At 42.7% G+C, this 22,092-nt stretch overlaps 1 protein-coding gene across 1 annotated transcript in view; it reads left to right on the top strand.

The window, feature by feature from the left end:
• The window catches only part of YEATS2 (YEATS domain containing 2), a 79,125-nt gene that overhangs the window by 13,048 nt on the left and 43,985 nt on the right, over positions 1-22,092 (top strand). The window contains exons 6-11 of the mRNA XM_023736852.1: positions 9,488-9,599; positions 14,489-14,533; positions 15,032-15,212; positions 17,005-17,241; positions 19,269-19,427; positions 21,119-21,357. Coding sequence (XP_023592620.1) covers positions 9,488-9,599; positions 14,489-14,533; positions 15,032-15,212; positions 17,005-17,241; positions 19,269-19,427; positions 21,119-21,357 — 973 coding nt within the window. The remainder of the gene's footprint in view (positions 1-9,487; positions 9,600-14,488; positions 14,534-15,031; positions 15,213-17,004; positions 17,242-19,268; positions 19,428-21,118; positions 21,358-22,092) is intronic.

Below are 22,092 nucleotides of genomic sequence, written 5' to 3'. Positions count from 1 at the left end.
GCAAAGAAGACTAAATTCAGCTAATAAGGTGAGAGGAAAAACAAAGAGAATGTGGTATTCTGGAATTCCAGTGAAGAAAGCATATCAAGGAGGAACCATATCACATGCTGTCAATAGATACAAGGTACAGTGAAGATTGAAAACAGACCTGGTTTTAGCAAAAGGGGAGTCACTAGTGATTGCAGCGAGCAGTTTTTGTGTAAGAATCTGAACTATAGTGAATTTAAGAGGAATTGGAGATAGTATAGACAACTCTCTGAAGAGTTTTGCTGCAAAGGGAAACTTAAGAAATGGGTGATAGCTGGTGAAGGGAATAGGTTCAATAGAAATTTTTTTTTTAATTGAAGTAAACAACTTCATTCTTATGCTGGTAGATTGATCTAATAAGCAGAGAGTGAAAAGTAGATGTAAGAGATACAGGGAGGATATCTGAAGTGGCGTGCTTGTGTGGGTGACAAAGGATAAGATCTAGTACATAAGGTAAAGGTTGGTTTACATTTTAAAATTTTATTTTGACATAATTTTACATTTTTGGGAAAATGCAAGAATGCTACAGAGTAACTCCCTATAATACCCTTTACTCCGTGCAAAAATCATGTGGCAGGGGCATCTGACCTCCTCTGCTAACTTCATGAGGGGGAAGGAGAATCAAGATCAACAGCCCAAGGCTGATTCCTATGAGGTGAACGTCAGACATACCTCCTCTCCAACCTTTTTACCAATTTTGACACCAGCCATCCCTCCTATGGCACTCGCTGCTTCTCTGCTGGGTTCAGTAATTTGTTGCAGTGGCCACATGGAGCTCACAGACTCTTCTTACAGTTATGGGGTTTATTAGGGAAGTAACAGGTTACAATTCAGGTTCAGGAATGCTCAAGATAACAGTTCTTCGATCAGGACAGCCTCTTCTCAGCCATGCTCACAGGCACATCTCTCTCTGGCCCCTTAGCCTCTTGGCCACTTGGCCCGGCCTCTGCTCTGCTTGGGCAAGCGTTGCAAAGCTCTTTCAGCTCTAATGATAAGTGCCCACAGGCGTCCCACTCTGTCAGTAAGCTTTGGCCCAAAGGTGCTCAGCTCTAGCTCCGTGGGTCGGCAAACCTAGCTCCACCAAGGGCTCTGAGGCACTCTGCTTCGCCACAGACCCTCCCGCCTGAAGGTGCTCAGCTTTCTGTGCCATCTCCTGCTGGTCTTCTGCCTCTGCTGCCACTGTTTCTTTGCTACTGTGTCTCGCTGTCTTTGGTGGTGTAGCTCTGTCTCTCTGCCTCCTGGTTCTGGAGCTTCTCCGTGCAGGGATCCCAGGACCAAAGGATGTGCTTCACTTCTGGCTCTTCTTTCTTGGTGGTAATGAGATATTCCCTCCAGCCTCTGGGATGGCTCACTTTAAGCCTAGCAGGATGACAAAACTGACCAATTCCCTCGTTAGGGTTCCATACACCTTATTTGCATGGCCCCACCCCCACAGGGGTGCCATGCACCTTATTTACTTTATTAGCAAGCTGTCTAATCCACTTGGTGAGTCATAAGCACCTCATTTGCATAGTCCCATCCTGTCATTTGGTGAGAGTTACAAAGACTGTGGTTAGAAGAGCCTGTCTTAGTCACTAGCGCTGCTGTAACAGAAATTCCGCAAGTGGATAGCTTTAACAAAGAGAAATTTATTTTCTCACTGGCTAGTAGGCTGCAAGTCCAAATTTAGGACATCATCTCTCTCTGTGTCAGCTCTGGAGGAATGTCCTTGTCATCAATCTGCTGGTCTGGGAGCTTCTCAGCGTAGGAACCTCCAGTCCAAAGGACACACTTTGCTCTTGGCACTGCTTTCTTGGTGGTATGAGGTCCCTGTGTCTCTGTTTGCTTCTCTCTTTTATATCTCAAAAGAGATTGGCTCAAGACACAGTCCCATCTTGTAGATTGAGTCCTGCCTCATCAACATGACTGGCGCCTATCCCACCTCGTTAACATCAGAGAGGCAGGATTTACAACACATAGGAAAATCACATCAGTCCCAAAATGGAGGACAGCCACACAATACTGGGAATCATGGCCTAACCAAGTTGACACATATTTTTGGGGGACACAATTCAGTCCATGACAGGGCCATATTCAGTAACTGACTGCGCCACGCTCGGATCCACCACTTGTTAATGTTTTGTTACTGAGTGGAAACCCCAGGTTCGCACTCTGCATGACTTGTATTGGCCAGTGAACGAGAGACTGAGGTGGGAGAAGAGGAGGGGCACCTTTGTTTCTTTGTACAGGGAAGTGGAGCCATTCGGGGCTGCTGCCCAGACTGCTCGCTAAGGGCAGGCGGGCAAGTTACTTTTAAAGGGGTTTACAAGTAGGGAGTTCATAAACCAGTTACATCAGCAGCATCCTTAATCATACTGTGCAGGTGCGGTGGGGTTTACATATAACCTCCGAGCAAAAGCAACATTCCGATGCAAAGCTGGGGTGGGGGGAGCCCGGCAAAGGAAACTATTTTTCAATACAGCACTATAGGGGAGGAAGCCAGGTAAAAAATACAGCCCTGTGGGGGCTCTGTCTCAGTTTTACCCCATTTACTTTGTCTTTTGTGCATGTGTACTTACATTCCACACACACATACACATACACATTTTTTCCTGAACCCTTGAGAGTAATTTGCAGATATCATTCCTTGTTTTCCTAAGGACAAGGATTTTATCTTAATTAACCAGAGAACATTTATCAAAATCAGGGACCATAGCACTGATAGAGCCTAGCCAAGTTGACACATAAAATTACCCAATGCAGTTTCTTAATCTGGAATAGTTCCTCAGCCTTTCAGCGTAGGGGAGAAAGTGCTGGGGGTCGAGGAGAGAGGAGGTGTGAAGTGATTGTCTTGGAGAAGAGTGGACTAAGGACAGAAGTGTGATTGCCTGACTGCGTGAAGGGTACAGTTGGGGTTTGTGACCATTTAAAGTGAGAACAAGAAGGTGGTTTTTCTCCAGCTTTAATTAGCTTCATGAATACAAGTGAGGAATAGTTAGAAAATTCGTTTTATTTAACTTGGTCTGTGGTTTTGCCAGATGAGTGTATTGAAGTGAGAGTGAGGCTAGAGGGTTGGGGGTATACTCAAGGGAGTTATTCTATTGATCGACCCTTCGGGCTAGATGAGGTGAGGGTGGATTGAAGGTCCTGGCAGAGGTTGAAAGGTAGTTGGAGTTAGAATCCTTAAGGGAATAACTGGAATGATAGGAGCTGATGGTCAGATTGGGGCACGTGAAATTGAGGTGGTGGAGGGATTCCAGTTCTCAGTGATGGCACTGTCCGGGGAGTGACTGATGGAGAGCACAGGAAAGGGTCATGGAGGAGAGGAGTTAAAGGAATTGATGAGCCAGGTGATTGAAGGATCATCTATGTATATGTGACATTGCTGAGAATTAGATAGTAGAGCTGGAGAAGGTGACATTGAGCTAGACTCTGAAATCATCAGGAAATGAGTGGGGAGACCCCGGGATCAGTAGATGACAGCGTTAATGGATGTCTCTGGGGGTGTGTAATACTGGAACCAAAGACGTTTGCTGATACGTAGTACCTGTTTCACTTTTGTCTTTATTGACAAGGGGCTGTTCTCCAGAACTCGAAAGAGGTATGAGGAATTTCAGCTAGTACAGGAAGAGAGATAAGTAAAATACACTCTCCCCGCCCTGAGCTTCAGAGATGTGTATTTGGCTCCCTTCTGGACACCTCCTTCTGCATGTCTCTCACTGCCGTGGAGTCGATCCAACTCACAGTGACCGCGTAGGGCCGAGTAGAACTGCCCCACAGGGTTTCCAAGGCTGCAGTCTTTACAGAAGCGGACTGCCACATCTTTCTCCAGTGGAGCAGCTGGTGGGTTTAAACCGCCAGCCTTTCGGTTAGCAGCCAAGGGCTTTAACCACTGTGCCACCAGGGCTTGTTTGAATGTCTCAGGTACCTCAGATCAGCAAATTCAGAATTGAACTTTTCTCTTCCTGTCCCCAGACAAAACCGAACCTAGCCCTTGTTTTTCTTCCCGTGTTTTCAGTCAGTGACGGCGTTGGCTCTCTCACCCTGGTTACTGCAGAAGCCTCCTTACTGGTGAATTCCATGTGCACAGAGACTGTCTTTCTTGTTTACTCTTGGACCCCATAAAGAGTATTCAGTAATAAGTAGTGAATGAATGTTGTAAACAAGTTCCTGTGTGACCTGAATTGCTAAGTCCCTGGGGTTTTTGAGCTCCCGAGGGAATCTTAAAGGATTTTGGAGAAAAAAGGTAGTGATAGATCAGACGTGGTCAAGTAGTACCCTGATTTTCAGAAGGGGCGAGGAAATGAATTCTGTGGACCGTATGCTGGTGACCTGATGTTGATCCCACTAGGATGGGTTATCAGAATGTTCATTGACAGGTATTTGGAATGGAAAGGATGGTCAGCTGGGAGCAGTGTGTATTTCTAAAGATATGGCCATGTCAGACTCATATTTATTTTTTTATACAGAATCACTAGGCTGATGGACTAGGGAAACGCTGGGCATATATATCTTATAGGAAGATTTTTAGCGTGTTTTGGTTGACAAGGAGCCCTGGTGGCGCAGCAGTCAGAGTAATTGACTGCTAACCGAAAGGTCAGCAGTTCGGAACCACCAGCGGCTCCGGGGGAGAAAGATGTGCTTTAGTAGAGTACAGCCTTGGAAACCCTATGGGGTCCCTATGAGTCGGAATTGACTTGACAGCAGTGGGTTCACTGGGTTTGGTTGACAAGTGGCATTGATAGATGTGGACTGGTATTAACAAAGGGGTTGCTGTGAGTCGGAATCAACTTGACAGCTGCGGGTTTGGTTTTTTTGTGGGGGGTTAATGGAGTGATGTTTACTTGCTGAAGGAAGAGCTCTGTACTTAGCCATGTTTTGCTCATTTTTATGAATGGCTTGTAAAAAAATAGGCTCATCAGATGTGCAGATAACAAGAAGGTCAGAGGAAAACTGAATGTCTGGAGTAGTCAACTCAAGACCCCAAAAACCAAAGATTTCCTTAATAGGGACACCCGTTCGGTCAGTTATAGTTGGGTTCAGAAACCCAGGTACATGAGTACACGGTGACTGATGGGTAGTTCAAGTGAAAAAAAGTGTATGGTTAACTGCAAACTGAATTTGAGTCTGATGACGATCTTACTGGAACGAATCATTAGCACAGTATCGCAGTCTTAGGCTGCTTTATCGGAAGTGAAGTAGGCCTGCTCTACCCTGCACCAGTCTACAATGTCTAGGCATACTGTTGGATATGGGGTGGGGGGCGGCCTGGGTAGTGAGGAGACCGGACACCAGACACGTGGAATAGCGTACTGGGTAAAGCCGGGCTCTGGAGCCTATTACCTGGGTGTGAATCCCCGTTCCACTACTGACTTGCTCTGTGACCTTGGGCAAGTTATTTAACCTGATTATGTCTCAGAGGGGATATTTCATAGTGTGGTTGTAAAGATTGGGGCCCCGGTGGCCCAGTGATTAAGAACTCAGCTGCAAACCAAAACGTCGGCAGTTGGAATCCACCAGCCGCTCCTTGGAAGCCCTATGGGGCAGTTCTACTCTGTCCTATAGGGTCGGTATGAATCGGAATCTACTCTACGGCAGTAAGTTTGGTTTTTGGTTTTTGGTTTTTTGGTTATAAAGATGAGATCAGTTAATAGACATGAAGGGTGTCAAACAGTGGTTGGATCATAGTAGACACAGTGTTTACTGCAGCTCCTGCTGCTCCTGCTGTAATTTGGGTAACAGTTAAAGGAACAGAAGATACTCATCCTGAAAAGAAATGCTTTTGCTCTTTTGAAGGTCTGTCATGTGGAGGAGGAATTTATTCTTAGGGATTCCAGACGTATCTAGAACGAACATGTAGGAGGTAGAGAAACGTGTCTGTGATTGCTAGTCAGGAATGTAATGGAGAGCTCCTTCAGGAGCGAGCTCTGGGTCATGAGGTGTGGTCCTGAAAGCCTGAGTGGCCCTTTAAATGAATTCGTTGGATGAGGAGTTATTTAAATATAAACGTCATATAAGTATACAGTTTATATTTCTAGGAAAGCTTTTTTTTTTTTGAAGCCCTATATTTTTGTGGTTTTTCCCTTTTGGTCATTGGTATATTTTACCTTCTGTGAGGAATCTAGAAATAATAGCATTCTGTTCAGGAAAGGCAGTCCTTTTTTGTGTGAAATAGATCTTTTGAAGTGTAAAATTTCTATCAGTTAGGGCTTGTCTGTTGAAAAGTCTTGGATTCCCTTTTTGCTTTCAGAGACACAGTTGTGGAGGAGTTTCCTGTTGAAAGCTTTCGTTCCTTTTTCCAGCCTTCGTGCCACTTGTCTGTCTTTGTGGCCGCAGTCCTTCTGTCTGTTCACTGAAGTTTGGCTCATGTGTGTAAATTGAGGAACACACCTAATTTTACTATATCCATTGTGAGAATTTTAGCATATAAACAGTGTAATTGAGGCATATTGCAAAATGAGTTTAGGTGACCAAACTTGCCATCAGTAAGACTTTCTTTATTCTTCAGTCCAGCATACCTCTAGGGCCCCTTGTATATCTGGCCTTGAATCCCTTTTCAAACTGTAATCTCAAATCTGCCTTCCCATTTGACCCCAAGCCCTTTTTTTAAAAAAGTATTTACATGAAATCTGTGAATCTTTTGGTGGCAGTACAGTTTCTAGGCCCACATGACAAAATGTGGCGTAGAATTAGGGAGCAGGCTCACTTTCTGCTTCCCCTGCTACCATAGATCTCTGTAAGGTGTTTTAATTTCATTGTACTAAAATATGTATAACAACAAGTTTGCCATTTTAATCATTTTTAAGTGTACAATTCAGTGACAATTATTTTTACCAAGTTGTGGTGCCATGATTGCTATCCATTTCCAAAAGTTTTAGAACACCCCAAACAGAACCTCAGTATTCCTTCAGCAATAACTCCCAGCCTGTCCTTCCTCCAGCACTGGATAACCACTACTCTCCTTTCTGTCTCTATGCATTTGCTTGTTCTAGATTCTTCATAGAGGTGGGATCATACCATATTTGTTGTTTTGTGTCTGACTTATTTCACTCAACATAATGTTTTCAAGGTTCATCCATGCCATTGCATGTATCAGAATTTTACTTCTCTTTATGACTGAATAGTATTCCATTGTACATGTGTACCACATTTTGTGTATCCATTCATCTGTTGATGGACACTTGGGTTGTTTCCACCTTTTGGCTGTTGTGAATAATACTGCTACGAACACTGGTGCACACATCTGTTTGAGTCCTCTTTGAAGGGCATGTGCCTGAGAGTGGAATTGCTGGGTCGTGCAGTAATTCTGTGTTTAACTCTTTGAGGAACCCCCAAACTTTCCCAAAGTGGCTGCACCATTTTGCGCTTCCACCAACGATGAATGAAGGTTTCAGTTTCTCCGCATCCACACCAACTCTTGTTCGTTTCCATTTTCCTGATAATAGCCGTCTGAGTGGGCGTGAGGTCACATCTCACGTGGCCAAGCCTATCTTGTATTTGATAATAGCCATCTGAGTGAGTGTGAAGTCACATCTCACGTGGCCAAGCCTATCAGTTTCTGTCTGTGTCTCTGCCAGCCTCATGGCTACTTCTTTTACAGCTCCGCTGTTACTCAGCTGAGGTAGGTGTGAAGTCACATCTCACGTGGCCAAGCCTATCATGTATTTCTGTCTGCGTCTCTGCCAGCTTCATGGCTACTTCTTTTACAGCTCCGCTGTTACTCAGCTGAGGTAGGTGTGAGGTCACATCTCACGTGGCCAAGCCTATCATGTATTTCTGTCTGCGTCTCTGCCAGCTTCACGGTTACTTCTCTTACAGCTCCGCTGTTACTCAGCTGAGGTGGGCTGAAGGGCGAGCTAGTTTTCTCCGCTGTTTTATGTCTTAGGTGCTGCTTTCTCTCCTTTCGAGGCCACTGTCGCACTCGGGTTTTTCCTGTTTTGGACTCTCCTGGTGGCTCCTGGCTCTGTGCTTGATAATTGAGCTCTGTTGTTAGACTCCTCCTCTCAGACCGTGTTCTCGGGCCCTGCCCTTGTGGAGTTCATGTGTCTCCTTCGTTTTCCAAAAGCACATCCAGCTGAAAGTTTTTTCTCCCTGCGGGCTTGGAGTCCTCTCTCATTACAGGAATTCCAAGCCAGTGATTCATAATAAACGTTTTCATTTTAAAGGCGTTCTTGCTCTTCCCCATTATACCATATTGTTTTTGAGTACTTAAAGGTCTAACAATTATGTTTTTAAATTTTTTATGGAAGTGTTCAAGCATACACAAAAGTAGAGTATAATGAACCCACGTGTACCCACCACCCAGCTTTAACAATTATTAGTAGTTTGCCAATTTTATCTATTTCTCCCTTCTCCTCACAAATTACATTTGACTGAAAATTCTGTGGTCCAGTCTACGTTCACACACATTCCCCTCCACCCACTAAAATTAGAGTCACCGTCTGGGGAAAATCGTATTGTAAACATAGGTTCTGTCTTAGTCATCTACTGCTACTATAACAGAAATACCACAAGTGGATGGCTTTAACAAACAGAGGTTTATTCTCTCACAGCTTAGGAGGCTGGAAGTCCAGATTCAGGGTGCCAGCTCCAGGGGAAGGTTTTCTTTCTCTGTCGGCTCTGGGAGAAGGTCCTTGTCATCAACCTTCACCTAATCTAGGAGCTTCTCAGTACAGGGACCCTGGGTCCAAAGGACATACTCCAACTCCTGGTTTTTCTGTCTTAGTGATATGAGGTTCCCCTGTCTCTCTGCTGGCTTCTCTCTTTTATATCTAAAAAGAGATTGACTCAAGATACAACCTAATTTTGTAGATTGAGTCCTGCGTCATTAATATAACTATCTCTAGGCCTGCCTCATTAACATCATAGAAATAGTATTTACAACACATAGGGAAATCACATCAGATGACAAAATGGTGGACAATCACACAATACTGGGAATCATAGCCTCGCCAAGTTGACACACATTTTTTGGGGACACAGTTAAATCCATAACATTTTTTTTTTAAATCCTCTTAGCAGGCAGTTTCAAGTAACTTGTCACTTTCAGACTGGCATTTTCATGATTGATTTTGTTTTTTTCCAGAGTGGAGGAACAAACATTAAAGCATGGGGTAGAGAACATATAAGTCAGAGCCTGGGTCTGTCAAGTTTCTGTCAGGGCTTCTGGCTGTAGTGGTGTGACATCCATCTTCCCATTTCTAAGGGTTTAGGTCCCCTCATCTGGGGAAACAGTGACATTAGATGATGTGGTGTAAGTCTTCTCTGAGGATTCAGTGATTGAAAGTTTAACATAGGTTTGAGCTTGTTTTTTCCTTTATAATCGATTATCTTTTACAGTAAACTTTTTAGCAACATTTAGCATATTGGGTTAGCTTCAAATGTGGAAGCCTAAATGAGTCGCAGAAGAAAGTGAGTTTCTAGTGTATCCATTATGAGGAAGTGGATGTGGATGAATGTGCTAATGTCTGCTTTTCCCTAGAGAACCTCCTTTTCATCTGACCAGGAGAGGCTGGGGTGAGTTTCCTGTCAGAGTCCAAGTTCACTTTAAGGACAGCCAGAACAAGAGGATAGATATCATACACAATCTGAAGGTATTGTAACGGAGCGTTACTCCCCAGATGCTGAGTGCCCCTTGTCACTTGGTATTTAGGCCTTCTGAGAAAAGTGGTCCATCTCAGAATAAAAGCAAGATAAGCCGTCCTCAGTGCGGTATGCTCACCGCAGCGGGCGGCGCTCGCGGCAGAGGGCGGCGCTGGCTCCGTGGTAGAAACTCCCCCATGTGTTAGATTCTCAGGCAGCGCGCCTCAAGCACGGCCACCACTTGGCTGTCAGTGGAGGCCTGTGATGATGGGATGTTGAACAGGTTTCAGCAGAGTTTCACACTAGGAATAAAGGCCTGGTGATCTAATTCTGAAAATCGGCTAATGAAAACCTGTGGATTAAAAAAAAAAAAAAAACACAAAAAGACTGTGGACCAGAGCAGTCACCGTGAGTCTGGGGTGGAGTCGACAGCAGCTAACAGCAACAACACGCTTAGGCTACACCACTCCTTTGTCTTCTTGGTGGGGATGGGGTCGTGCTTCACGTGCTTTGCATTCTTTGCAAAGGCCAACTGGTCGCTAGTAGAAGACTTGAATCTTTGATGAGCCCTTACCGTTATTGTTTTACCTGGAGCCAAGTTATTAAAACATTTTGTTTCAATCTATTTACTGCTGTATAAAATGGGGCAAATAATAAGCCATATCTGTTTGCCCCATACAGTTATAGTGAAGATAGAAGTGAACATGTTTTGAAAAATATAAAGTACAATACAAAGTTGTAATACTTCCGTATTGTAAGAAATCCTTCCTGATACATCCGTATGGTTTATTATGTAGTCATTTTATTTTATGAAAGGTTTGCTGTACATGGAAAATACTACTGTTACAGTAAGTGAAAAGCACAGATTATAAAATGATGTATAGTATGAGGGGAACTGTGAATTTATAAAGGTAGAAAAACACAGAGGAAATATACCAAAATGTTAGAGTAATTGAAATGATGAAAAATAGGGCAATTTTCCCTCCTTTTTATTTTTTTAAAAATATTTTGCAGTTTTGTGTAATAAACATTGAACTGTTATAAAATATATTTTATAATTTATAATATAACTTTTATAATTATATGTGGTATTTCCCCCAGTCACTCTGTATAGTAAGTAGCTTCTGTGCTTTTCTCTCCGTATGATATAATCCTAATATTTTGCTTCCCCCAAAGCCCCTCACTCTGTTTAGGGTTTATCAGATTACTCCCATTAATTTTGTCCCAAAATTGAATGAAAAAGATGAGTCTGTCTGTATAATGAAGTCCTGGTTAAGAGCTGTGGCTGCTAACCAAAAAAAAGGTTGGCAGTTCTAATCCACCAGATGGCAGTTGGAAAACCTATGAGGCAGTTGTACTCTGTCCTGTAGGGTCGCCGTGAGTCGGAATTGACAGCAATAGGTAGTGGGTAATCTTTATAATTTCCTTTGTTCTACAAATGCACCCCCTTCAACTTTAGGGCATGCTGCAATATGCCTGCGTTGGTGACAGCATTGTTAACTTGATATGTAAGTTGTTTTCTGGAGATTACTGTAAGACTAGGTTGCCTTAGGACCTCAGAGAAGAACTGAAACCAAGTGAAGAGTGTACAGCCACCTTGTTCAGAAGGACAGGATGCCGGCTGACGTATCAGAGGAAGGTGTAAAAATAGTTTTGCCTTCTGTTTACCCTCCTTTAAGCATTGTACATACCCTTTATGTTGCACTGGACCCAACCTGGTCCCTACGTAAAGAACATTGTTTGCACGGTTTTCCATGTGTTATGTGGTGTATGTCACTTACGGAGCCCTGGTGGCTCAGTGTTTAAGTGTTTGACTGCAGACCAAAAGGTTGGCAGTTTGAATCCACCAGCCACTCCTTGGAAACCCTCTGGGGCAGTTCTGCTCTGTCCTGTAGGGTCGCTATGAGTTGGAATTGACTCGACGGCAGTGAGTTTTTTTTTTTTTTTTTTAATCACTTAAGAGTTCTTGGTTGGAGATTGAGACACAGCGTTTCAAAATGACAGTATTTAAAATATTTCTTACCAGTTTTTCTGAAAAACTTAATTTTACTACTTATTATTGGCCTTGAGGCCCCGAACATCTGTGTTGTGACCGTTGATCTTCTTCATCTGTACTAGAATATCATTTTCTGTCATTTCTGTGTTAACTCTCAGAACCATGTTGGAGTTTTCTTTCTTTCTTCTACACACTCATTCAGTTGCAGACCAGTATTCTTTCTTCATTGTCTCTCTCACATTCTACCCTTCCCATTGTTGCGAGGCTGTTACTCCACTGTCTCCTGATGGGGTTCCTTAACTCTAATCTGTCTTCTCTCCCCTCAGTCCCTTCTATCCACCACTCTCAGGCTAGTCTTCTACAACAGCAGAACCATCAAGCTATCCCTCTCTCAGAAACTTCAACTGAATTCCTTTCAAGTTCAAACTCCCCAGCCTGCTTTCTGAGGATTTTCACATTCTAACTCAGTGTACTTCTCCTGAATTATCTGACACTAATCCCCTGCTTGAACATCCTCCTCCAGCCAGATCAGTCTGTTCATGTCCCAGAAATGCCCTGGGCCTTTTTCCCCTGTGTCTTCATCTCCTCACATGCCTGTTTGGATTCTTTCCATTCTTCAAGTTCCTGTTCTCTATGAAACTTCTGGCTATTTAAGCCTGCAGTGACCTTTCTGTATTGTGAAATTCTGTTGACCGTTAGGCCTCGTATAGGTGATTTTTTAAAGGAGCACAGTACTTATGGGTGATGTTTTTTGAGCCAGTTTGTTATTTAGCTACAGGGAGACCTCAGGGGTTAGTTTCAGTTCAAGGTTTGAAGAGTGTCTCAGGGCAGTGGCCTCTGGGAGTCCTCCAGTCTCAACCAGTCCAGTAAGTCTGGTTGTTTGGTTGTTTTGTGTTGTTCTTGTTTTTTTTGGAATTTGAGGTTCTGTTCTGCGTTTTTTCTCCCGTTCTGTCAGGGTCCATGTATTGTAGCCCTGATTAGAACAGTCGCTAATGGTGGCCGGGCACCATCTAGTTCTTCTGGTCTCAGGGGAGATGAGGCCGCGGTTTGTGTACACTGTTTGTCCTGTAGACTAGTTTCTTCTTTGAGTCTTTGATTTCCTTCTTTCTTTTTTGCACCAGATGCATAGAGACAAATAGTTGTATGCGTTTGCCTTTTTAACGTTCATACTGTTGACTAAGATTTAAGCATTAGAACTCCAGGTTCTTCCCATAGAACTACTATTAATCCACCGTTTATTGCTTTTTATGTTTTGAACACTAAATCTCATGACTCACTGTGTTGTCCTGTCTGTGTTGGCTTTGCAGGAACTCAAAGACTTGAAATCTACATGGCTGCTATTTTTCCCTTTATCCTGACTTTCCTTTCTGCCCAATTTAATCATTATTTCTTTGACTCTTATTGTATAGTATTTATATTGATACACTATCACAAATCCTTTTCTTTAAATTGTAAGATATAAAATAAGAATTTAACGGCTTTATATATAATTATAAACTTTTGTTTATATTATAGCATATTCCCTCAGTTTATGCTCCTTTCTCTCTGCTAAAATACCCATGATGCTAATATATTTAAAGTAATTAGCATTGCCTATATTGCATAAATTTTCATTCATTTTTTCAAATGTGCTTAGTAAATATTAAACCAAAAACCAAACCTGTTGCCGTCAAGTTGATTCCAACTCATAGTGACCCTATAGGACAGAGTAGAACTTCCCCATAAGGTTTCCAAGGAGCGCCTGATAGTTTTGGTCTGCTGACCTTTTGTTTAGCAGCCATAGCTCTTAACCACTGTGCCACCCGGGTTTCCTAGTAAATATCCCCTAAGTATATAATTGTGTCACCACACTGTGTACATATCTTATAGTCTGTCTTTTTTAATATTTTTACAGTCTTAGTTAACATCATCTAAGTGATTGCATAATATTTCACAAATTGATGGTCTATGGTTTACGTAACCGTTCCTTTGTTGGTATATTGCTTTTGGCTTATGGTTATTATAGATAATGCTAGTGTATTTTTGTGTGTGTAAAACTTCCTTCATTTTTAGATTGTCCTTAGAATAGATTTTGACTTGATGGCATCTAACAACAACATAGTTTATATTAAAATTATAATAATCCAGCTCAACCCACTGCCATTGAGTTGATTCCGACTCACAGAGACCCTGTAGGACAGAGTAGAACTGCCCCATAGGGTTTCCAAGGCTGTAATCTTTTTGGGAGCTGACTACCACATCTTTCTCCTGCAAAATGGCTGGTGAGTTTGAACTGCTGACTTTTTAGGTTAGCAACCCAGCACTTTAACCACTGTGCCACCAGTACTCCTTTTAAAATTATAACTAAACTATTGAATGGGAAACTAATTTGGTCTTGTAAACCTTCACCTAAAGCACATTTAAAAAAAAAAAGATCTGGCGAACAGAAGCACTGGTCACACACTCTAGAGCTGTACTGTCCAGTATGGCAGTGGCTTGCCACACGTGGCTGTTGAGCCCTTGAAGTGTGGCTAGATCGAGTTGAGATGTGTTGTGAGTGTAAAATACACTTTGGAGACTTGGTACAAAAAATCTGTTCTGCATTTGACTACTAGCCAAAAGGTTGGCAGTTCGAACCCACCTAGAGGTGCCTCAAAAGATGGGCCTGGCTAAATATATATATATACAATTACCTGTATATCTGAGATTGTTACTGTTATTATTATTGTTATTCTTTTTATTCAGTTTTTTCCCCAGAAAATTAAGAGAGTTTTTATGGAAGTGATAAATTTATAGTTTACATTACAATGAAAGTAGATCCTGTGGTGTGAAGCTGTGTAGTGAAAGGAGTTTTAGACATGATGTGTCCTGAGATGTACGCGTAAGCACAATGGGACGTAACGGTCTTTTCTTCTCTTTCAACAGCTGGATAGAACTTACACCGGCTTGCAGACTCTTGGAGCAGAGACGGTAGGTTTCCTCCTGCAGTGTTATTTGGGAAGAAATAGAATGAGAATTGATCTTCATTTTTAATTAGAAAAAATAAATGAGCGCTAGATTTGAAAAATAATTGATCTCCCCCTCCTTTTTTTTTTTTTTCATGATGTCATATCAGCAGTGGCCATTATAACCAGTCCTCAGTCAGCTGGTTAGAGATGGCTCTGCCTAGGGAAATGTGCTGTGTTGTAGCAGAAAATGTTTATTGAGCACCTGCTGTATGCTGGAGTACTGACCCAGGTGCTGGGGATACAGAAGTTAACAGGGCAGACTGCTGCCCTCATGGAGTGATGGTTGTGTTGAGGATGGGGGAAGGCAGACAGTAAACACAAGAGCAAATCAGATAATCTCGGGTACAGCTAAGTGCCTTGAAGAAGATCGGAAGAGCATCCCATCCTGGGACAGGATTTGGGCTTTCTGACGTTCATTGATGGTGGGCTCACGAGCCCGGCTTGTTGCCCGGCTGTGTAGGTGGTGGATGTTGAGCTCCATCGGCATTCTCTCGGAGAGGACTGCGTTCACCCTCAGTGCTCTGAATCGGACGGCTCTGATGCCCCTCCGTCTTCGCCTTTAACCATTCCAGCCCCAGTGAAAGCCTCCTCACCGATTAGGCAGTCACATGAGCCAGTCCCTGATACCTCTGTGGAGAAAGGTAATGTAGCATCTTCTCTTGTATGAAGCCATTCTGGGGCATTCCTTGCTTGTTTGCATAATATGATTCTGAACGGCTGATTTCAGAGGCTGAGTGTATGGAAAACAATTTTTCCAGAGACAGGCAGGCTGCTTCTACTGGAGTAGCCCCCCCAGCTACCTGCAGTTTCAGTTACTTGCAGTCAACCACAGTCCAAAATAAACAATTTATAAGTTTTATGGAAACCCTGGTGGCGTAGTGGTGAAGAGCTATGGCTGCCAACCAACAGGTTGGCGGTTCGAATCCACCAGGCGCTGTATTGCGCGCTGACCCCCGTGTCCGGCGTATCCACGCTGAATGCGCTACCGTCCTGCCCGTTAGTCACTCAGTACGCGTCTCAGTTATGAGATCCACTGTCGCCGTATCTAAGTGCTTGTGTTCAGGTAACCCTTACTTTACTTAGTAAAGGCCCCAAAGCCCAAGAGTAGTGATGCTGGCAGTTTGAATATACCAAAGAGAAACCGTAAGGTGCTTCCTTTAAGTGGAAAGGTATGTATGTATAGGAAAAAACATAGTATATATAGGGTTCGATACTATCCGTGGTTTCAGGCATCCCCAGGGGCGCAGGTCTTGAAACGTATCCCCCGCGGATAAGGAGGGACTACTCTACAGAGTTCTGTTATGAAAATAGCCACATCCCTATTCTCCTCAGAAGAATGATTTTTCATAAAGTTCTACCAATATTTATAGAATGCAAAAGTCACTAAAAAGCATTGGATTTTTATTCTTTGGTAGTTATAATGGTTTCTTCTTATATATTGGGAGAAGACTTTCTGGCTTGGCCCTTGATTAGGTGAGCAGGAAACTTTAAAATTAAGCATCTAATCTTTTTAAATACAATGCAACAGTCATCATAACAAAAATACCTTTTTACCATGCATTTTTCCATTTTGTATGTACATAAGTATATAAGTATTTAAGGATATACATATGTGAGATATAAAATTGATTCTAAAGGGTGTTAGTTTTGTCTCTAAGCCCATATTTTAATGTAATGTTAATACATTAGTTCTTCTATGAAAGCTCAGCTTTATTCCTCTTTAGATTTCACTTGCATCTTTTTATGGGCATTTAATAAGATCCAACATAATGAGATTAGATACCTACTTTTGAGTTTTCGGCTTTCTCCAATTTAAACAGTTTTCAATTCATAAGTAAAAAATGGGAGAACGTAATTAATTGGTGTGTTTTGTATCATATATGGTTTATAGTTGATGTGTTTTGTAATTGTAATCAAAATTTTAGTTAAATGTCCCTCTGGGCATGCCGTTTACTTCCCCCCAGAACTGTGTAAAGGTGCGCTAAGGGGCATACCGTTTACTCCCCCACCCCAGAACTGTGTAAAGGTGCACTAAGGGGCATACCGTTTACTTCCCCCCAGAACTGTGTAAAGGTGCGCTAAGGGGCATGCCATTTACTTCCCCCCAGAACTGTGTAAAGGTGCGCTAAGGGGCATGCCGTTTACTTCCCCCCAGAACTGTGTAAAGGTGTGCTAAGGGGCATGCTGTTTACTTCCCCCCAGAACTGTGTAAAGGTGTGCTAAGGGGCATGCCGTTTACTCCCCCACCCCAGAACTGTGTAAAGGTGCACTAAGAAATCCTGTTGATCACGTTTGTTTCACTGTTGATAAATGGTTAAATGGGTGCTGAAATGATAAGGGATTTGCATTGTTTCATTCTTTTTTCACAGTCGTAAGGTTTTATTATTTAAAAGTGACCCATGACTCATCATTTGCCTGTTTCATTTCAATCAGGATTCCCAACCAACACTGAAGCCGAGAGACACACTACATTTTATTCTTTGCCATCTTCCTTGGAACGAACACCCACGAAAATAACATCCCAGAAAGTTACCTTTTGTTCTCATGGCAATTCGGCTTTCCAGCCAATAGCATCCAGCTGCAAAATTGTCCCACAAAGTCAGGCTCCTAATCCTGAGTCACCTGGAAAGTCCTTCCAGCCCATCACCATGAGCTGCAAGATTGTCTCAGGTATACAGAAGCTGTGTTTAAGATGATGTGTGTAAAGTTGACTGGATCCAAATATTGCAGGAATTAACAGAACAAAGCACTTTGACTTTTTTTTTTTAAGTTCTAGGCAAGGTTTTTGTTAGAAGAGAGCTAATCACTCTTGATAGCTTTTACTTGGGGGCAGAGTCATTCATATGGAAACAGTTATTGAATGTGGGAAGAAATTAAAGATGTTCAGATTTTTAACCCCTCCTCTCCCTCATTTTGTCTGTGAATAGCATAGGTGAAACCTTTGCTAGGGTAGCTGGTGGAAACTAAAGTAGGAATCGAGTTTTGGGCTATTCCACGTGGAAACTGGAATGGTTACTAATAGGAAAAATTTAGAGACCTTTTGGTTCGAAGTTAAGCTTCAAGGGTTGGAGCTGGTTTGGAGTTCAGTTATCTTTAGTCTCTGATCTGACCACACTAGAACATATGATTCCTTGGTGATTGTGAAGTTGGATAGTTCTTTGCCACATTTATGCGAAATGAACTTCTAGTAGGAAAATCTTCATCAAAGTATACTTAATGGTCTGGGCTGTACCAGCTCAGAGAACACATGAAAGGAGTAATTGAAAATATCCAGGCAGCGAGAGGGCTTCTAAACCACAATAAATGAAGTTGCTAAAATCGGACAGCTAAGCAGAAATGTATTCCAAGTCATTGAAATTGATGACAAGTTTTAGAATAAACACGGACTTACCAAAACCAGGAAGTATCAAGAATGTCTCTCCTAAAGCTGAGAAAACTTTAATTTAGGATAGGTACAAGAATGTATACTTTTACCTACCAGTTAGAAACATTCTGGAACTTGCTGCTTCAGAGATGGAATAGCTGGACATATAAATTGAAGTTTAGAAAATGTTTAGCAGTACGTAATTAACCTTTGAGAGTATTCTGTAGGAACTCTGATCTCTCTGGATCTTGTCTGTGATACAATATTGACTGAGACTTTCTGTCCTGGGTAGGTGAATTTCACATTTTCCTATTGGAAATTAGTTGTAAATCAGGACACCTGGTTCCTAAGTCCAGCTGTTCACTTACTAATTCCCTCCCGAATTTTAGTGTGTACCCCATATTATAAGCAGGGCTTCGAACTGGTTCGTTCCAGTTCGACCCCCTGCTGAGAATTTGTCTTTCCACCCCGGATACGCTGAATCAGAATGTACATTTTAACAAGATTCCCAGGTGATTCTTACGTCAAAATCTACATTTTACCAAGATTCCCCAGGGGATTCTTATGTCAGAATCTACATTTTACCATCTACATGTGTACATGAGAATCCCCTGGAGACCTTGGTAAAATGTAGATTCTGTTGCAATATACCTGTGGGTGGAAAGGCAAATTCTCAGCAGGGGGTTGAACCGGAACGAACCAGCTCGAAGCCCTGATTATAAAGGAGCCTTGGTGGTGCAGTGGTTAAGGGCTCTGTGGCTAATCAAAAGGTTGGTGGTTTGAACCCACCCAGCATCTCTGCGGGAGAAAGATGTGGCAGTCTGCTTCTATAAAGGCGACAGCCTTGGAAACCTTGTGGGGCAGTTCTACCCTGTCCTGTCGGGTTGCTGTGTGTTGGAATCAGCCTGACAGCAGAAGGTACCCAGTATTGTAACAACCTGCCTCTGAGGACAAGAGCCGCATGCATTCACTTCAGGATTGAGCAGTTCCCCTGCTGTGTGGTGCGCATTCAAATCACCAGGAGATCTCGTTAGAATGCAGATATATACTCAGTAGGTCTGGAGTGGGACCTGAAAATCTGCTTATAAAAAGCCCCCTGCTGCTGCCCGTCCACAGAGGAGGAGGTAGAGGGTGAAACGAGCTAATCCACGGCCTCTGCAGCCTCTGCTGCGCTGCTGCTGTTGCCGCTTCCTACCTGAGGCAGACTGGCCCACTCTCTTCTCCAGTTTGTCGCCGATGTTCCGGCCACCCTGCCCCTCTTTTTTCTTCAACATCTTCTTAGATGGGCTGAAGATATGTATTTTCTTTCTCCTCTCTCTTTTAATTAATAAAGGTTCCCCAATATCAACTCCAAGTCCATCACCATTGCCTCGAACCCCAACTTCTACTCCAGTCCATGTGAAGCAGGGCACTGCTGGCTCCGTTATTAGTAATCCTTATGTTATCATGGACAAGCCCGGGCAGGTTATTGGTGCCACCACTCCCAGTACAGGTGTGTATTTGATCAATATTTGTGTTCTCCAGAAGGTCTGATCCCGTATTAAAGATTAAGTCCTTTATACATGACTTAGTAGCCATGTAATGAAAGAATAGACTCCCCATCCATAAACAAGGTAAATGTTAGAAAAGTAACCCCAATTCTATTTCTTTGAAGGACGATTTACTGTTTATAACAGTTAATTTCCTTCAGTTTTCTTTTTCATTTCCAAGGATTAAAAGTAAACCATTATTAATTTTCTAATAATTAGAAATTATTTTCTAGTTGGTAATATTTTCATTTGGAAGACTTATTCTTTTGGAGCCTGCAAACGATGTGGTTATTAACTTTTCCAGATTAAGCTTTTAGTACAAGAATAGCTTTGCACGCCATACACGTTTCTACCAAGTCAAATAAAAAAGTGGTCTTCACTTTTCTGTGAATAAGACAAATGTCTGTGAGAGAGAAATTGAAACCTACAGTTAGGAAAAGAGAACTTCAGAGGAGAAGAGTAGCGCTTTGGGTCCCTGTGTTTGCCGTCATCCTACACAGCTACGCGGTGCTTTCGGGTTCTTCCTGAAGTGCCTCACTAACATCATTTTACTGATTCCTTTTGATCGACCTGTGTGTTTGAATCTGTGCTCCTAAGTGTAAACTTCCCTGTAACTATCCCTTCTGATTAAGAGAAAGAGTGAAAAGATAAATGAAAACAGAGGGATGACTGTAAGGTAATGAGACTGATTTTTTTAAGGTATTGGATTTAACACCACGGATAAATATTGTTAGGTGCCGTTGAGTTGGTTCCAACTCACAGCACCTCTGTGTACAACAGAACAAAACACTGCCCGGTCCTGCGCCATCCTCATGATCGTTGTTATGTTTGAGCCCATTGTTAGAGCCACTGTGTCAATCCACCTCATTGAGGGTCTTCCTGTTTTTTGCTGACCCTCTACCTTACCAAGCATGACGTCCTTCTCCAGGGACTGGTCCCTCCTGATAACACGTCCAAAGTATGTGAGATGAAGTCTTGCCGTCCTTGCTTCCAAGGAGCGTTCTGGCTGTATTTCTGCCAAGACAGATTTGTTTGTTCTTTTGGTAGTCCGTGGTATATTCAGTATTCTTTACCAACAATAGATGAATGTTGGGCCTTTCCAAATAGCAGTTTTCCAAAGCAGAGAAGCTGTGCACTTTCACAGGGTGTAATTGTGGGACTTCTTTAGAAAGTACTGCTTTCAGAGCTTACTTAATAACCTTTTGAGTGTACTCAGGGGTCGCCAAGTAGGTGTCCTGTAAGATGTTTGTTTAATTGTTGGAATCAGCCAAAGGTCTTTGGAGGCAAGTTTGGTGAATGGAGTAGGGGAGGAATCAGGTTGTGAGTGTTGGGAACTTTTTGGAGTAGGTATAACCTCCCATCGAAACGACTAGCATTCACGAGAACGCGTATGTTCTGGCACGTTTGTTAAACAACTGATGTTCTTACGTTCCAGTGTCTCTTCTATAAGGAGTCGCGTATATAACGTCCACGTACCTTTACTTGTTTTTCTACATGTAAGGACATAATGGTGTCAGGAGTATGAGTTTCCAGCTCTTAAAAATAGAAAATAAATAATGAAAAAGAGGGGCGGGTGGAAGAAAATGCTTTAAAATTCCACTTTGTAAGTTTCACTTAGTTGATGCTTTATTTTTAAATCTGCCTTGCTTATCAGGAAGTCCTACAAGCAAGCTCTCCACTGCTTCCCAGGCCTCCCAGGGGACAGGTTCCCCGATTCCTAAAATCCACGGAAGTAGTTTTGTCTCATCTGCTGTCAAGGTAACACTCTTACTGCATTATTGCACTTGGCTAGTTTCTAAAGATAGTCTGTTCAGCCTCAGCAAGAATCTGTCCCTTAATGATGCACATTTCACAAAGGAGATTATTCACACTAATAAGTTTCTGGAAGATCATGTGCTCCAGACTCCCCATACCTGGTCCTTGAGCTTTTCCTAGTGTAGGAAATGCTTCTCAACACCCTTGTGTCAGAGAGTCAGCCGGCGTCTGTTTGAAAACTTGCTGTGATGAGGAGGTGGTCTATTTTTGTAACAGCTTTGTTGTAAAATTTTCCTTGTGAGAATGCTCATCTGTAATACACTTCTTTTATCTAACAAGGAATAAATGTGCTTCCTTTTCCACACATCAGCCTGTTGGTTTAGGAAGACAGTTCTTAAGCATCCGCTATGTTTTTCCTCCTTCTTCAGGACAAACAGCTCTAGTTAGTCCTTTGAAATTTGGAACTTCAGATACGATCTGATTTGTTCAGATCAGAGTGCTAGCTATCAGCTCACTCCTTGGCAGAGACACTTCCCTGCTGTTGGGTCAGTTATTCAGCTTGCTTGTCGTGGCTGCCTTACGCATGAAGCCGTTCAGGTGTCAACTCCTGTCTGAGAGCCCCTGAGAGTGCAGAGGTCATTCTCTTACATGGCTAGTGCCTGAGACGGCGTTGCTTCTATTCAGGCACATAATAGTGGTGCTACTCACTGATTTCCTGGTCCACGGCACGGTCTTCCTCCGTTTTGAGGCTGTCTCTGAGCGCTGTGTAGGTGACTGTCTGAATTTGAGTAATTCCCTGGAAGGCCTGAACTCTCTGCCAGTCTCTTTTTATTGTTTGTTGATGATCTTTTCATTACACAGTCAAGCAACATT

The sequence above is a fragment of the Trichechus manatus genome, unplaced genomic scaffold, assembly GCF_000243295.1.
Source record: "Trichechus manatus latirostris isolate Lorelei unplaced genomic scaffold, TriManLat1.0 scaffold00092, whole genome shotgun sequence".
Lineage (NCBI taxonomy): Eukaryota > Metazoa > Chordata > Mammalia > Sirenia > Trichechidae > Trichechus > Trichechus manatus.
The sequence above is the reverse complement of the archived record's forward strand: the minus strand, read 5'-3'. Positions and strand labels throughout refer to the sequence as shown.